This window comes from Schistocerca gregaria, chromosome 3 (genome assembly GCF_023897955.1).
Source record: "Schistocerca gregaria isolate iqSchGreg1 chromosome 3, iqSchGreg1.2, whole genome shotgun sequence".
Taxonomy (NCBI): domain Eukaryota; kingdom Metazoa; phylum Arthropoda; class Insecta; order Orthoptera; family Acrididae; genus Schistocerca; species Schistocerca gregaria.
The window spans coordinates 228,203,939-228,223,376 of record NC_064922.1 but is presented as its reverse complement, the minus strand read 5'-3'; the positions used below and the strand labels follow the sequence as shown (position 1 = coordinate 228,223,376).

Here is a 19,438-nt window from a genome sequence, read left to right as displayed (position 1 = left end):
GCTGTTATCCTATCCATTACACCGCGCAATCACACAGTATGTTGTAAATATTCATAAGGTTGTTAAGTGTCGCACAAAATGCTGAATTTTTCTTTCATCAAGTACTCACAAAAGTGGAACCACCAGGGTAATGGCTGCAGTGTGCGATACCTGAGATCTTACTCTACATCACTATACAGATAGTTTCAAAAAGTTGATTACACGGCTGGGAATCTCTCCTTGTTAGTGCATCCTTTATTAATCAAACAGTGTCGCACAAAATGCTGAATTTTTCTTTCATCAAGTACTCACAAAAGTGGAACCACCAGGGTAATGGCTGCAGTGTGCGATACCTGAGATCTTACTCTACATCACTATACAGATAGTTTCAAAAAGTTGATTACACGGCTGGGAATCTCTCCTTGTTAGTGCATCCTTTATTAATCAAACAGTCCATTTTCTTGTTGTGAATTTCTCTGTTGGTGTTTGTATACAAATGGTACTGCATTAATCTTATTTCAAATACCATCTTGAGCATCTTCTGTATACAGATGGATGTACTTGCTCATTCTGGTTTACTGATGACAGTGAGACGCACTATCTTATGTCCTATGTAAAGGCTGACCATGCAGAGTCATCACAGACAATAGCAGCAGTGGAATGATTTCTCTCAGGTAAAGCAGCAATTTTAAGCAGTTCATCAACAATCTATCTCCCACACAGCGCCAAGTGCATAATAAAGCACAGGCAGGTTATCTCACATGCAGCACATTAGTTATAGCTACATTCAATTATGAAATCCATATCTTGTATGTATATGAGTTTGTGATGAAGTAGTTGATGCCAGTCATCACTACACAATATACAAATAAAATCTATTAACTGAAACAGAATTATTTCAAAATCCCCAGTGGTGTTTTCTTTCTCAAAATGTGTTTAAACAGTCATCATACTGCTTGCTTGAAACTGATAAACTGTCCAGTTCCTACATTAATGTATGCAGTATAAACACTGTGTAGAGTATTTGTTGGTATTAGAGAGAGGAGGGGGGGGGGGGGGGAGAGGGAGGGAAGGAGGTGGGAATGAGAGAGGGAGGGGGGAAGGAAGATTTTTAGAATCAAGGAAGAATATATTTTCATGAGCGACATGTTTATGAAAAAATTTAATCAGACTTTCTGTGTACTTGAGGAAGGGTTGCTTATCATAGCAGTCATAAAAACTTCAATGATACCTGCTACTAAAGTTGGGTGTGCACGCCCCCCCCCCCCCCCCCCCCCCCCCCCCCCCCCCCGAAATCAATCGTGTCTAGTGAGAAAAGGTTCGTATAAAGCCCCATCCAGGAAGGGAAGTGTTGAGGTTTTGCAAAAAAGAAACATGCTGTCTTAGACTTGATTCGAACTCATTATGAAATCACACACAAACAATGTGAAAGTTTTCGGTGTTAAACATGGGGAGTCAGTTCTCACAAAATTATAATGAAATTTTACGATGTTCAACTATGTAGCTTTCTAAATAACATATGGAAAAAGAGGAAACAATGAAAAAACCTATCGAATAATAAGAACTAAGTCATAGAAATAAAGTGGTGTGTGTATTTGCCACTAAATAATGTCGCGTGTCTAGGGCCTCCCGTTGGGCAGACCGTTCACCAAGTGCAAGTCTTTCGATTTGACGCCACTTTGGCTACTTGCACGTGGATGGGATGAAATGATAATGATTAGGACAACACAACACCCAGTCCCTGAGTGGAGAATATCTCTGACCCAGCTGGGAATCGAACTTGGCCCCTTAGGATGACATTCTCTCGCGATGACCACTCAGCTACCAGAGGCTGACATTTGCCAATTGTGTGGAATAATTGCATTAAGATGACTCATTATCAAAGCATGACAGTACAGCTGATACATGCTATCATATTTGAATACGCATATGACCAAACAACTGTGAATGAAGCAGCCCTATTGGTTGTTGTATCAAATGCGGATTGCCCAACATGTCTACAAGTAATGCTCTGTCACTCACATTCATGTAACACAATGAATACTAGTGATTGTAGAAAGATCCTAACTGACATGTATCAGAGATGAGTGTCACGCCTTTCCAATGAAAGTAAGTTTCAAAACAGGAATTGATGTTGTCTGTGAATGCTAGTCCACCTAAGCCAGTTCCACAATGAACAGTACAAAGAGAATTGCATGCAATGTATATATTTGGATACAGGTACCTCACAAAAGGTCAGTCCTCGCAGCAGCAAAAGCAGCATGTCTTCAATGGGCCAGACAACACGGATCCTGGACAGTAGCTAACTGCTGATGTGTAATGTAATCTGAAGAGTCATGATTTTTGCCTCTTTTCAATTGATGTATGGCATTGAGGGCAGTTCAATTATCCTGCAATGTGTGGAGGAAGTAGTTTAGGCTGCAGGTTGTTCTGTTACGTTTTGGGAAATATTTGTGTACCATGACTTGGGACTACTCAATCACATAATTGTGAACATGAATCAGAATGTTTATTTCAATATTCTCAGTGAGTAAGTGGTGCCATTCCTTTTAAATCTTTATAATAGATATGTTGCACACACTCCAGCCTTCCAAAATGCTACATCCGTTTTCAGAGGGCAGCTTGCATACCTTCCTGGTTTGACAAACATGCAGGTATCCTACTGCACATCAACAGGACTGCTAAATTACCCAATTTTAATCACACAGAGGATTAGATTGACAATCAACATCCCCAAAACTTGGTAACTCTACAGGATGGACATCACATCAGAAGATGGACATCACATCAGAAGAAACTTGTGTCATTATCAAGCCAAGAGGCAATGTCACATTGGTATTAGCATTATATCTCCTGTTGGTTGTGGAAATGGAGCCTGCATCCATAAGCATGGCTTAAAACGAGCACTCTACCATCCAACCTTGCTATCCTCACATTGCCTAAAGCACCAAATTCTACTAAAAAGTGTCAACCACAAGCTCAATGAAACATAAATGTTTTTCATAGATTCACTGGGAAACATTTACATGAAGGCTCACTCATTTAATAAATTATAAAACTATGAAATGAGTGGCAAAAGTGCTATTACCGTAACGAAACTGTTAAGGTACCAGCAGTCAGCCCTCAGTCAGTAAGGAAGAACAAAACATAGGAAATCATGGAACACGGATGAATGTAGAAACAAAAGATGAAAATGGAGGAGAACAGAGAAATTCTTTCGAGTTATGGTACCTGGCAGTAGAATATTTAAGATTATCTTAGCGGCAGCATAAATGCCTCAGTGGTTCGAATGTAATCATAATTACAAGTTCCTCTCATAATTCTAATGTATCAATTGTCACAAATAGCTAGCAACAAGCCTGTAAGTGGTTCTGCTTGACAAAACTTCTCAAATCCTGAGGTATTAGTCACACAGGTAAGCTGCAGCAACATGGTGCCTAAGCTGTAGGCTCACGTGGCCTGGAGACTGACTGTATGAACTGCAGAAGATGTGTGTTACCTACAAAAGACCAACATGCAAACTGAGAGTGATCTATAGTTTTGGGTGGCACCAAAAAAATACAGTTGACTGTCCATAGAGCTGTTACATTTTAGTGCAAACCTATCCAGGTTTATTTTCATAACTTTGGGAAGGTTGCTCACAAGCAAAACTCCCCATCACAGCCCCCTCAGATTTAGTGGTAAGTTGGCTGATTGGATAGCCTGTCAAAAACTGAACAGAGATCATGTATGAGAACTGGAAGAAGGTTTACTGAACTGTGGAAAAAAGAAGAAAAATACTAACAGTGAACAGTCCAAATTTAATAAGTGCAATTTTGAGGAACATGAATGTCTGCTGTGCCAAGGTTATGTGGTCAAGATGTTGGACTAAAATGGCAAAGATCTGGGTTCAAATCTCACTCGTTCCTTTTTTTTCCCCATGAACTTTCCATCCGGACATTGACATGTCTGTTCAATGTATTCATATTAGTGTATGTGCCATGGCGTTTGCAACAGTGACTTGTAACAAAGGGATCTCCAGATGCACATACCTAATAATTGTTCTACGCAGGTATCACATGTTATGCCTCTTGTGTTCCATCTTGGAAGTCTTAAATCCTGATTTCCTTTGTTGTAACATAGTACACACCCATTTATTTTTTGTTTTCATGCAACATCCTGCCTGCTGTCACTATTCAACACATTTACTTGCAATGGTAATAATGTATATATTTACCATATGAGTCATATTCTGTGGTGACACATAGGTCACAAAATAAGCTTTCAGGAAACAAGGCCTTTGTAGATAATAGACAACAGACATTGAGTATAGTAATGCATTACAAATTTTTTTGACAAAGGCCTTGTTGGCTGAAAGCTTATTTTGTTGTGCCTATCTGCACCTCAGCATCTCGGCTATGTGGTGAGTAGCGACTACCCTTTTCATAATATTGTGACATCTCATCCTGGATTAACCATTGTTTGCTATGCTTTAATTACATTAATTATTTATCAAATTCCAGCACCCCAGACAGTATGTCATCATAGCCTGACTAATGTTTTGTCAGGTGTACTAATGTAGATTATTAAACCTATAGGAACTAGGTCCACTGAAAACTTCACAGCCTTGCAACAATGAAGCTGAAGAACCTCAAATATTAACTATTCCTGCATAACAGACCCACTTTCTAAACTCTTATTTAATATATCAGTGTGTTGGCTTAATTCTCATACAATCAGTCTGAATAACATTCACACAAATGGGTATTTCACCTTTTTTTTATCACTGCAATAATGTGCAAACAAACTAGAAGCTTCATACTCTGATGCACAAAAGCTCCACACTTGGTAAGTACGCAGTCATTTGCATTAGGCAAGAATTGCTGTGTGACTTTTATTACACATAAATAATTTTATCAATGTGATACATATGGATTCACACAACTACTAAAGAAGTTCTTATACACAGGCACTTGCTTGTTAAGGTTATATGGACATGAACTATCGTGTCAACTTATGAAATTCAGAAATTTCATATTATGTAACATTTCTTTTATTGTTAAGTGGAATAAACTAAGATCAGAAAAGTGAACTGATATTTAAAACTTTTCCAGGGTACAGACAGTTCTCTGATATTACAGGTAAACTGCTGTAAGTTGGTAACTTCCTTCCATGCATGATATTTTGGCGCAGGGCCTTCTGTCCATTCTCAGTTCCACTGTCTCAAACAAATTTGAGGTATAAACCATATAATATTTTATGGTTTCCATGAACCGGCCCAATGTATCATGAACAGTGTCAGAACAAAACTGTCCCCCCCCCCCCCCCCCCCTGCCTCACTCACTCACTCACTCACTCACTCTCTCTCTCTTTAACAATTAGAAAACTGTTTGTGTTCCACAATTATTTCACATTTTGCTCTATTTTGTGATGCCTGTGCAGTTTACCTTTTCATGCTATCCCTACGTAATAAACCTTACAGCTCCTGCAATTTCCTGTGTTTGTCTGTATAAGATCAATACCACAAAATGCGAGAGCAATTTTTTTAAACATTTTCCATTCAACATAATAAGCCCATAACAAGCCAAGATTAAAATTGTGGTATAACATTACAAGGAAGTACTTATCAGAAACTGGTAAAAACCCAAATTGAGCACTACATAACTGAGAGATATATAAGATATCTTTTCGTTTTTTACACAATGGTAACTCCATGTAGGGATATCAACAATGTAGGAAAAGACAGATTGCTACTTTCTGTAAAAAAAGACACGTCAAGTTGTTGACAGGCACTGGTTCCTACCTCAGAAAACCAACCTTTCAGGGAAAAAAAAAACAACCACACACAACCTCAAAATAAATCCTGACTTACATCCTACCTGTGGACAAAGGTTCCACCATTGTTCTTATGAATCGAAATGACTACCTAGCATAAGGCCTCCGTCAATTATCCGACTTCTCCACCAAATAAACTCTGCTAGAGTGATCCCATCCCAGAAGTCAACACAAACTACAATCTCTGCTTAAAGCATTAGGCCCTTCCCAGAACATCTCCTCTGAATCTATTTCCCTCCTCACCCCTATGACACCACACACACCCATCTTCTACAAGCTCCCTAAAATCCCCAAACCCAACAATCCTGGATGCTCCATTGTGGCTGGTTATTGTGCCCCCACTGGAAGAATTTTGGTCCTCAGTGATCACTACCTCCAAAGAATTGCCCGTAATCTAGCCTCCCATGTCAAAGACACCAACCACTTCCCTCACTGACTCTCCACCATCCTCACTCCTTTCCTTCCCTATACACCAAATTCCCTATGCCCATGGTCTTCCTGCTACTGAAAACTACCTTTCCCAATGTCCTTCAGAGTCCAAACCCTCTACCTCATTCCTCATACACCTTACTAACTTTATCCTAACCCACAACTTCTCCTTTGAAGGGAAGGCATATAAACAAATCCAAGGCATGGCCATTGGCACCCACATGGTACCCTCGTATGCCAACCTTTTTAAGGGTCCCTAGAGGAGACCATTCTAGCCTCCCATAACACTGAACCCCTGGTCTGGTTCAGGTTCACTGATGATATCTTCATGCTCTGGACTCAGGGTTAAGACACCCTACATCCGTTCCTTCACAACCTCATTCCTTCTCTCCCAACCACTTCAAGTGATCTCCTCAACCCATTGTGCCACCTTCCTACATGTTGACCTTTTCCTCTCTGATGGTTTCATCTGTACCTCTGTCCACATTAAACACACCAACCACCAACAGTACCTGCATTTTGACAGCTGTCATCCCTTTCAAACCAAAAAACCCCTCCCATACAGCCTGGCCTGCAAGGGATACAGCAGTGACGAAACTCCCTTGCTCAGCATGTTTAGGGTCTTACCAATGCCTTCACAGACAGGCAATATCTCCCAGACCTAGTCCACAAACAGATATCCCATGTCATTTCCCCTCATACCCCCAGGAAGCAATCACAAGGAAGTGACCCCTTCATCACCCAGTACCGACCGGGACTGGGTTGGGGGTTGTTTGGGGGAAGAGACCAAACTGCAAGGTCATTGGTCTCATCGGATTAGGGAAGGACAGGGAAGGAAGCCGGCCGTGCCTTTTCAAAGGAACCATCCCAGCATTTGCCTGGAGCGATTTAGGGAAATCACCTAAATCAGGATGACCGGACGCGGGATTGAACCGGCATCCTCCCGAATGCGACCTGGACTGGCACAACTGAACCACATCCTTCAGCAGGGCTTTGATCACATACCATCTTGCCCTGAAATGAGGAAGATCCTACCCAAGATACTTCCCACCCGTCCTAAAGTGGTGTTCCATCACTCACCCAACCTCCACAACATCCTAATCCATCCCTATGACACTTCCAATCCCAACCCCTTGCCACAAGGATCATATCCCTGTGAGACCGAGGTGAAAAACCTGCCCAGTCCACTGGTCCAGCACTTCCTATTCCAGTCCTGTCACAGATTTATCCTACTCCAACAGGAGCCAGGCTACCTGCAAAAGCAGCCATCTCATTTACTGGCCCTGTTGCAATCATTGCACAGCTTTTTATATTGGTATGACTACTAACCAGCTGTCCACCAGGATGAACGGACACTTCAAACTGTGGCCAAGAGCAAAGTAGACCACCCTTTGGCACAACATGCAGAGGAACATAGCACATTTGATTTCAGTGGCTGCTTCACTACTCAAGCGTTCTGGATCCTACCTTCCCCCACCAGCTTTTCTGAACTGTGCAGAAGGGAGTTATCCTTACAACACACACTCCATTCTCGTAATTATCCCAGCCTCAACCTATGGTAACATACTGTCCCCACACCCTCCACCCAACAGTTTCCACCCCTTCTGTCCTATCATCTCCTCCCCATTCTCATATCCAACCTTGTGTATTTGCAGCTCTCTGTCAACATATCCACCTGTTTTGCCTGCTCCTCTCCTTTTTTGCACCTATTTTTCCCCACCTCCCTGGCCCACAACCTCCCGACACTGCACATGTTGGCAGTCTACTTCCTACACACTCCATAAGACAGCATTTGTCTCTCCCCCCCCCCCCCCCCCACCCATACACTACCATCCCTTCCACTTCCCCACCCCCTCCAGATTGCTGCACGCATCCCACATGATGTTGCACTCCCGCTAAAGATGCTGGAGTTGATGGTTGTGCATGCATGAGGTGTGTGTGTGTGTGTGTGTGTGTGTGTGTGTGTGTGTGTGTGTGTGTGTGTGTGTGTGTGTGTGTGTGTGTGTTTTTCATAGGCGAAGGCTTTGGCTGAAAGCTATGTGAGTATCTTTTAATTGTGCCTGCCTGTAACTTTTCATTCTTTAAGTTTCTTCACATATTCTCTGCTCTGATGATATGGTTTGGCATGTTTTAAGTACACAGTTAAAATCATGTTTTATGCGCGCAATTAAAATAAGAGTCTAACGACAAAGAATAAAAATAAAATTACATTAAATGTATTCGTAGTTGTGGATCCTGACAACCACCAACTGTATAATGGAATGACGACAATGAAAATTAGTGCCAGACCGTGACCCATACCCAGATTTCCTGCCTTCTGTGAGTGGCTGCCTTCAAGTCATTGGATTTTACTTCTTAACAGGCACTGCAATATCATATTTATCTGTCAATACCATGTAGCAACTTTCAATTAAAATGTCCTCCACCTGTAGGGGAATTACGTAATATGTATTGCAAGTTGTGATGCACAAATGACGACATATTGACATGTGGGTCTGGCCATGGGTCATGTACAGATAGCCAAAGCGGTTAAGACGAACGCTTGAATAAAGCAGGTCTGAGACCAGATTCAGCATAAATTCTCATTGTTGTCATTCCATTATACAGCTGACGGCTGTCCATATTCGCAACTGTGAATTATTTGCAACTGTGAATACATTTCATGTATTTCATAACGACTGTAGTCATGCAGGCCTGTTCGTTTGGAATTGCATGTATGTCCAAAGGAACACTGCATCATACTTCTTAACAACACAGTACTGCAACATCATAAACGTAAAATTGATTACTCCAATAGGTATCTGGTGTTGTATATATCTATGTTCATGGGACTGTTATCATTTGACACCTTTCCTTGTGAAAATGTACACTGAAATTGTATGTGTGTACAGTACTGACATGATTACGGGGAAAGATAGATGCTTCCTATTGGCAATTAAACAAACCTTTGGAAAAAAAAAGAAACAGCTTTACGAATACCAAGAACCATACGGCATGATAGTATCAACAAAAACAGAAAATCTGGAAGGTGGGAGGAATATAAGGAAGGGCAATAAAGGGAAATGAACTTGAGAGCGACAGTATAGACAAAAAGGGCAAACAAATAAATATGAAATGGGAGATATGATACTGCAAGAAGAATTTGAGAGCGCACAATGGCCTAACTTGAAACAAAGCCCGTGGAGAAGATGACATTCTCTCAGAATTATTGTGATTCTCAGAAGAACCAGTCATGACAAGACTATTTCACTTGGTTTGCAAGTTACAGGGTTACAATTACTGAGCTATACGAAATAAAATCATCATAACTTCTGAACGGTTTGCATTAGGACATTCAAACTGCATGGCTGGCCATGCGGCATGATGGGACTTAGTATGAGCATGTGCATGCACCTTGTTGTTGTCGACCATTTGCACGTCAAAATGATTGAGCGTCTAGTGCCTGTGAAGGTCTACTGTGCAAGCAATAACAGCACAACTGGGGCTCAAAGTAAATTTGTGACCGAGTTCAAGCTGAAGACAACCAGTCCATGTGCTAAATATCAAGAATTTGATTTGCAAGTTGGAGAAAACGGGTAGTGTTTGTGATGACAGTGTTGGCAATGTCCACTGGCATAGGCCTCAATTGGCCACCATATTCTCCAGATCTGAACACATGCTACTCCTTTTTGTGGGGCTGTAATAAAGACGAAGTGTACAGCAATAACACCAAAACCATTGCCAAGCTGAAAAGAGCCACTCTGGAGCTCATCAACATCATCGATGTTCAGACACTTCTGCAGGTCATGAAGAATTTTGCTGTTTGTCAGCGCCACATCATCGCCAGTGACGACAGGCACATCAAACATGTCATAACCTAATTCTGAATATTTGTAGTGACATTTGCATGTTGACTAATGTTTGTGCATGGTGTAGTTCGTAACTCATTTACATTTTTTTTCATATAGTTCAATAGCTGTCACCCTGTATATGAGATAGGCAAAATATCCTGCAGGGAAGTGAGAGGGTGGTGAAATTGGAGGAACAAACCTTAGCATGAATACGATAAACAGTTCCAAGAGATGTAGATTATAGTAATTATTCAGAGATGATGATACTTGCACTTGATAGGCTACTGTAGATAGCTGCATCAACAAAGTCTTTGAGCTGGAAACCAGAACAATAACATAGAGCTATAGTCTGAAAAGATTATTTGCATTCAGGCATGATTAGATGTAATACATAGACCTATGTCTGATGATTTGTATAGCCATCCAACTGTGAATGTGCAGAAACATTAAGCAATTGAAAAAGGAACACACAAGTTATGTCTGCATTTGCTGAATTAATTTTATTAGTATTTATTAAAAAAATTACCTTAACAGTAACAGTATGGTAATCATCAACAATTGTGCGAAATTTTTCATTTTGATGAGACAGTGGACTTGAGCTCAAATCAGCACTAATTTTTTGTTCCGCTTTGCTGAGAGCTCCAGCAATTTCCAAATATTTTTTCATCTCTTTCTGCAATCTTCTTGTGATCTCTTCCAAACTGTAATTAAAGAAAGACCATTAAAATCTCATACAAACCTCTCACTGAAGGCTTTTTTTTTAACGTAAATCTGCTTGTATACCTGGATACGTAGAAGTAACAAAGCACACAAAGAAGTCATGAAGCAAACAAAGAACTCATGAAGCACACAACTGCACCAGGTGTCAGTGTGACAAATGGAGCAATGGTGACTTAATGCACTTCTATGTGAAATGTTAAATACAGAAATTTCTGAGGTTCATTATACTAAACTACTAAGCTTACAGAAGATCATCAAAACAACCAACACTGGGTTAAAAATAGTTTTCTTCACTGATAGCCACTGTACGGTAGTGGCAGACATCCTGAGAAATTAATCAACAGATTCTGAAACAACGGGAATTAGTAATCCAGGTGCATAACTGAGAAGTTGATTTTTTGAAAGAAAAAGCAATAAAATGTAAAACCTCTTTAAAATGGCAGTAAGTGTACCATAATATTTCCACAATCAGCCTTCCACATAGAAGATTTAATTGAAAAATTGGGGAAAAAAATAAAAACAGGTTTTAAATAACAGACGTTTCCTGCATAGGAATGCAATGTGAAAGCAAGCAATGAGTCAGGAAGTACTGTAGTAGATTATGGATACACATAACAGAAACACAGTGTCAAGGATCAGCATAAATCCTAAAATCATCTGCAAGTGACAGCATAGCAGCAACAATAAATGGATCAATAACAGAAGGGACCGAAACATCAAGAGTGAAGCAACAGTAAAGAGAAATTTGGAAAGTTAATTAAAGTTAATGGAGAAAAAATTTTAAGTTTGATGTTTGCAGTAACAATGTAATTCTGTCAGAGACAGTAAAGGAATAGCATCTGAATGGTTTGGATAGTGTTAAAAAAAGAGATTATAAGTCGAGAGTCAATAAAAGTATAACAAGTGTTATAGAAAGTGGCTGAATCAAATAAAGTGATGTTGAGGAAATTAGATTAGGAAATGAGATACCAAAATTAGTAGATGAGTTTTTCTGTTTAGACAACACTGATGACAGCCAAGGTAGGGAAGATACAGATGCGGACTGGCAATAGCAAGAAAAGCATATCTGAAAAAGAGAAAATTGTTAACACTGAATATAAATTGCAATATTACAGTGTCTTTTCTGATGATATTTGAGGGACACCAAGGCTTGAGACACCAGTAAGTAGGTTTAAATTAATGTAGATTGCACTACTTATGTACAAATGAAGAGGTATGCACAAGATAAACAATAGTCCATGTCACATGGGAAGGCAACCCAATTTCCAGCCATTCTGCACATTGCCCCATTACTGCTGGCAGAAGGTAAGATGCGTTCTCTTTCCATTCACCTAGCTGCAAATTACTGCAAGATGGCCTGAATCCCTCTCCTGTAGGCTGCACTGTTGGCATACTTCAATGTGACAATTTCATTCACAGAACGACTGCATTATTCACTTAACCACTGGTGACATTTTCTGTGGCAGTGTAGCTGTGAATGTATGAGGGCAAGTCAAAAATTATCTACATTTGTTCCATGACATTTGTTACATTGCGCATGTTGTCTTCTGTCCCCGCACATGTCATTATAATACTGTTGTGGTAATGCTGTGACAGTTTGAGCTTATTTCCACGATTGTTCTTCCTTCTGTTGCAGATATAGCATGGCAGCTTCGTTACAAGTGTGCACCAAAGAGCAACAACAGGTGGTGATCCGATTCCTCTGGTCGGAAGGTGTCAAAGGGGCAGACATTCATTGCAGACTATCACTGTAATGTGGGTGAAGAGCACTATCACATAAAACTGTGTTTTTGTGGATCGAGAAGTTTAAAAGTGGTCGAACAAGCATAGGACATGAAGAGGGAGTGGGACGGCCATCAACCTCCACTACACATGACAACATTCAGCAAGCTCGAGAGATGATTATGGCGAATAGGCGAATCACTATCGATGAGGTACATCCACTTTGAACATCAGCCATGGCTCCACCCATCACATCATCCACAACGAGCTCAGTTTCCATTAGGTCTGTGCACGGTGGGTACCAATAAAGCTTACTGACAAACATAAGCTCACCTGTGTTAGGGTATGTCAACACTTACTTGCTTCAACAACACAGGTGATGCACTTTTGAGCAAAATAGTTATCAGATATGAAACATGGGTGCATCACTACAAGCCTGAGTCAAAGCGCCAGATTATGCAGTGGAAGCAGCCTGGATTGCCGACGAGGAAAAAATTCAAGACGGGGCCATCTGCAGAGGAGGCTGTGTTAATCGTGGTTTGGGACTCACAGGGGCCCACACTGGCGACATTCGTGGAAAAGGGAATGACTATCAACAGTGCGAGGTATAGTGAATTTTTGGAAAAAGGCGTTGAAGCCAGTAATTTGCACCAAACGCCGAGGTTTGCTGTCGAAGAAGGTGTTATTGTTGCATGACAATGCACGGCCACACACGGCCCGTCACACCACACTAGTGAAACCATCAATAAAATGATACTTGAGGTATTGGAACACCCTCCCTACAGCCCAGACCTTGCTCCAAGTGAGTTTCACTTGTTTGGGCAACTCAAGGATGCTTTGCGTGGTCGTTGATTTGCCTCAGGTGTGAACGTGTGAAATGCGGTGCAAAAGTGGCTTTGCAACCAACTGAAAACCTTTTATTTGGAAGGAATGCAAAAGCTTGTTGACCGTTAAGCCAAGTGCATTAAGAAGGAGGGAGATTCCGTAGAAAACTGATGTGCATTGTATACCCACAGCTTCATGTTAATAAACAGTAGAATGAAAAGTGTATACAATTTCTGACTTGCCCTCGTATATCTGTACACGTTTGTGCAATTTCTAAATAAATCTATCAAGTGATGGCAATAATCAAAGTGCTCCAAAAGCAGGCAGGCGAGAGCAGTTATTTACCACATTTATAACTGTTTAAAATCTGAATCTAAATGTGGGACTCCTACTGTTGCATTCTGATGACACAAGAATGGACCACAAAGCATTTAGTGTTGGTAAAAAAGAAACTATACAGCTAATTGTAAACTAAAGTGTCACAACTGTAAAAATGTAAAGAGTAGTTGGTTTCAGGTCACCTGGAAGGCACTGAAGTAGCAACAAATCTACAATGTAAATGTATGGTTTTGACAAGGATGTGTTTACACTCTGTTTCTGGAATGTATATAAATAGCGAATATTCGACCTCACAGAAACTTATGCATGAGGATATTGACTTCAAAGGTAACACTGTATCAATTCAAAAAATTTTAAAAGATATTGGTTTTAAATATCTTAATAGTTGTTCAACATTGTATTATTACTCTGATGAAACATGGTTGAACCAGAAACATTCCAAGGAAACTGCTGGGAAATGAGTGATGGTACTGGCAGTTTGCAAGTCCCTGTAGGAATAGACTCTCAGATAACCGTTGTGCCTGCTATTCTTCTTATGGTTTTGTTCCTGAGCGCAAACTTGTAAATAGGTGTAAGAAAAATAACAGTGATCACCATTCAGAAATAAATGCTGTCACTTTCAAGAAGTGTGACACAAAACAGTTCTTGTCATATCTTGCTGCAAGGTCGATCATTGTAATTAATGATGACAGAAAAGCAAATATTGTGCTCCGGCTTTAAAATAAAAATATTCTGCACAGTACAAGCCAGATGCCAAACTCCTGCAGCTTGCTAATTTCTACAACTTACACTACAAAACCTATGGACTTAACTTACATGCACATCAATACAGTCTCACGCCATATTCTGACTGGATTAATTTGGGCATAGGTTAAAGGTTATGTGGCAGAAAGGAACAAAACAATCAAGATAACAAACACTGAGTCACTTCTGCATGACGCCTTACACAATGTCTCTCCTTCAGCTTGAGCAGACATAATGAAAAGCTTGAAGATGAGGTCTTTAACAGGGAGGTGAAGATGGATATAAGCCTTGAACCTATCGTCATAAATTTACAATCAGATCGTTCAATGTAGTCTCAGATAACTGTGATGATAGTATTATGATGTAAAAATCTGGAACAAAGTAAGTAATGACTATGCTTGGTTTTAAGGAATCATTGTTTAAAAAATGTTTATGTTTTTCAAAATACCAATTGCATAAATAGTGTATGACAACTTCCTAGCCTTCATTTACTGGGAATTAGTAACCCAAGAAGTATGCAAACATTCACTTGTTATGAGTGACATAACTATGATTTTCAACTATTACCCCAGGAGAAGCAGCTATTTAGTTAGTTAGTTTTGAATTTTAAACTTCTTGCAGGATATAATGTGCTCTATAACTCGCGACAATGTGGCTGGATAAATCCGTCAAGAACTCTGATATTTTGACAGGTCACCCCCCTGTAATTTTCAAGGCACAAACTGGAAAAGCCCTTAGAAAGATAGGAATGATCATTTGCCAAGATATCACTGGTTTTCAATGAACAAGTCAGGCACATTATTCAGAAAGAAAGTGGTTAGTTGTTTGCTTGCACCATGAATCACAAATACGGTCTCTCACTGTAATGTGGAATGAGTTAGATTACACTCACAATGCTCTTTTTTATCAAAAAATGTGACAATATTTGACCACTTACACAACAGACTCCTGGCTTAACCTTTGCCAAGTACAATTCTTTTTTTACGCAGAGTAATTTACACCTAACTACATTAAAATACACCTGCACAAATGCATTATAAAAATATACCGTTTTAAGAAATTTTATGGCGTAGGAATTGTCCAGAAAATATTATGATTCCCATTTATGTTTGAAGTTAATTTTATTATCTGTTAAGACTCTTTACTTCAATCAATAAGCTGTCAAAGATTTATTTGGCCAAATACTTCACTCATTGCCATGCCACATATGGATGATTGATGGTCAGTGTAAAGAATCTCACTTTAATTATTGTAGTGACGAGTGTTACTGATACTTTCAAATTGCAATTAATCACTGAAAAAGCTTCTTACAGTTGTCAGTGTCCTGTGAGGCTGTTGTCAGTATGCCTAATTGTTTTATGAGCTGTCTTCAAGAGGTTTCTGGAGTGAACATCACAAATTATCCATTAACTTGGTTCTGTGTGACCAACACTTTCTTCCTCTGATGAAGAGTTACCAAAGAATATGATGCCATAACAAAGTAGTGAATGAAAGTAGAAAAAGTCAATCAGCTTTACATTTTCATCTCTAAAGTCTAATGTTATCTGTAGAGGAATAGTTGCAGCACTTGGTTGCTTAAGTCTTTTAACATGTGAATTCCAATTCAGGTTTTCTCAATATGTGACTGTGTATTACATTTTTGCTTTTAATCAGTTTTGATGACCTTGTCATTAGACAATCGTTTTTTGAGAAAAATTGAACTTGACGTCTTCACAAAGCAGCAGAAGTTGCTTTCATCTTCCAACATCATGCAAAATACAGCACCGGAACAGTGTCGTCAATCTGTGAAATGAGATTTCTCTCATGCAGATGATTGATCAAAATAAGTTGCATGTGTTATTCTCCTCAGAAGTATAATATGATGTACCATAGTCAAATGAACTTGACTATTGTTCACAGCACCATAAGACTTTATTTGTCCCCTCCCTGTTGCCATGCTAATGCAAACCTCTTCCCCTCCACACTTCCCTTTTGCTAGAGCTGCCTTCCTACACGACAGACTGCAGTGTGCAATCTAACCAAGCTCCTGAGTAAAAACGACAACAACAGCAGCATCAGCAGCAGCAGCAGCAACAGCAACAGCAACAACGACCCCCCTAGTGCCTAGCTTGCTAAGGTCTATAGCAGACAGATTTTTCAGTCAGTTCGATGTGTTACTAACTGAAACTAGAAACATGTAATAATGTCAGGTAATTTCAATATTAATGCAATATCAGAAAAATATTGCATCACAAATTTATACAGATTGTTAACAGCTACTATCTACAGTGGTTGGACAAAAACATGGAAACTCCGCAAGAAATGCATACTTGAACATAAATGCAATTGATAGCCAAGCCTGCAGGTTACGCTATCATATCTGACCACAAATGGCACCTGTGCAACATCCCTAATACATTGTAATTATCATGCATTGTCAGAACAGTGTTCTGTGTTTACGAGCACATTATGCCAGAGGCAAGTGAATGCAAATGTGGGCAAAATTGTTTGTGCTTGTACACCAGGTGTGTCTGTGACCAAGGGAAACAATGTACTTTGGTTTCAAGAGGCAGTGTATCTAAGACTTATACCATGTACAGGGGAAATGGAAAAACATCATCTGCCAAGTCACAAAGCAAACCAAAATATGTGTTTAGTGATAATGACAGATGGTCATTCAAGAGGGCAGTGGAAAACAAATAAGAGGACGACAGCTGTAAAAGTCACTGCAGAACTGAATGTCACACTCGCGAACCCTGTCAGCACCAAAACAACTTGAAGGAAGCTACATAACCATGGAATTGCAAGGCAAGCTGGAAGTCCAAGGGGAGCTGGAATTCCAAAACCACTCATCAGCAATGCAAATGCTTGTAACAGGAAAATGTGACGGTGAAAACGTGAAACATGGACTACGGAGCAATAGAAGAAAATCATTAAGTCAATGAGTCTTGCTTCACCCTGTTTTCAAATTCTGCATGAGTTTACATCCCAACAGTGAAACATGGCAGCCATAGTGGTATTCCATGGGTCCCATGGTTACTCTACAAGGCTGCATTACTACCAAGGATTATGTGACCTTTTTGGCTGATCAGATCCTTCCCATGGTACAGTGTTTGCTCCCCAATGGTAATGCTGGGTTCCAAGACAAAAGACACCTGTTCACAAAACTTGCATCATCCAGGATTGGTTTTATGAGCTTGAGGATAAACTGTCCCACCTCCCTTGGCCATTCCAGTCACAAAATTTCAGTATTGTTGAGCCTTTCTGGCCTACTTTGAAGACAAGGATGTATGATCGCTATCCATCTTCACCTTAGTTCCCTGCACTTGCCACTATTTTGCAGGAAAAATTGTGTAAGATTCCCCTGAAAACAGTACAGGGCCCGTATTTATTCATTCTAAGATGACTGGAAGCTGTTTTGAATGTCAGTGGGTTTCCTACAGTGTATTAATCATGGTAATGTGCTCTGTTTGTGGTGCTGCCACATTTTTCCACCACCCAAAAAAAGAGGAAGAGGGAGATACTGCAACAAATTGTATAATTTTGAACATTATCATGGGGCAAACAAAATGTACAGGCTGTATAATGTCATTACTTATCATTATTGCTTAAAAATGGAGGTAAAAAATGTGGCAGCCAATTGAAATGTGTAAATTTAGTAGTAGAAAAATGACAAGTCAACCCATGGAAACTGGACATACTGGAAATTTACCTAAAGACGAAGGACTAAGACTATATTTGCACAACAAGAAACTTAGGTAAAAATGGAAAACTATCTGTACAATATTAAGATAATGTACAAATAAAGCTTGTTATAAAAGTATTAACGGAGGTACACATACATCCAAATACAAGCAGAAGTAGGGAATCCAAAATTAGGGAAGTTGAACAAAAATTACAAGAAATTGACAGCATTATCAAACATATAAGAGACACTGATGGTAAGGCTTACAAACTCGTGGACTTAATTATCTTTGAGCTGGCTTGTCTCAAATAGTGCAGAGAAAAACGAAATCCAAGATGGCCCTTTTGAAACATAGCTTTTTGAAAACCAGACAAAAATGATACATAAATTTTTGAATCGACTGTGATCTTGGATAGCTCTGTAATTATTTGGGAAATCAAGATGCCACCTGCAGAGCATTATTACTTGTTGGCTGACTGCTCAAATGGCTCTGAGCACTATTGGACTTAACATCTGAGGTCATCAGTCACCTAGAACTTAGGTTTAAACTAACCTAAGGACATCACACAAATCCATGTTCACGGCAGGATTCGAACCTGCGACGGTAGCGGTTGCGCGGTTCCCGACTGAAGCGCCTAGAACCGCTCGGCCACACCGGCCAGCTGTTGGCTGACTGCAAATGGGGGAGAAACAGCATGAAAAAGTCATTCTATCATAAGATACAAGCTGCAAAACCATCATCCAAATTTGTCACAACAAGATTTATGAGCTACTTTGACAGCTGACTACAATGAATCTGCTGTACACTGAACAAATGTTCAGCATCTAGGCTACAAGTTGATCAGAATCGAATCGTCAAGTTCCTGCCGAGAAGCCCGCTTGGTTCATGAGCAACAGTAAAGCAAACTTTGTGATTTATTCGTATCTATCACAAGGTGGAAAAACTGGCCTTTACAAGAGCATGCCTAGTGGCCCCACCATATTACTTACCAGACTGTAATTTGGCATGGCTTCATGCAAGACCATGTAAGAATTTCATCAAAATTGGAGAGAGTCAAGTGGAAACTGTTAGGTCACTTGACATGAAATGACCCAAATTCAATACATAAGGATAATATACTACTGATAAAGGAGGGGGAAGGTGAGGGAAGTGACATATCCACATAAGGGGCGCATGCCATTTTTAACTGATACTACAATAAGGCTGTCCACATGCTGGTTTTAAAATTTAATACCATGAAAACAAAGATCAATAAAAGAATGCAGTAAATGGTACATTTATTGTGAAAGGGGTAAGAATTTTATAAAAAAGATTCAAAATATTAGTTACAAAAGCTGCCAACAGATGACACTGTACAATGTACATCTCTTA

General features: G+C 39.8%; 1 protein-coding gene across 3 annotated transcripts in view; it reads right to left on the bottom strand.

Moving 5' to 3' along the window:
• The window catches only part of LOC126356227 (bridging integrator 3-like), a 61,586-nt gene that overhangs the window by 2,729 nt on the left and 39,419 nt on the right, over positions 1 to 19,438 (bottom strand). For all 3 annotated transcript variants that reach the window (XM_050007047.1, XM_050007045.1, XM_050007046.1), the window contains one exon: positions 10,579 to 10,753. In XM_050007047.1, coding sequence (XP_049863004.1) covers positions 10,579 to 10,719 — 141 coding nt within the window. In that variant the 5' untranslated portion in view covers positions 10,720 to 10,753. The remainder of the gene's footprint in view (positions 1 to 10,578; positions 10,754 to 19,438) is intronic.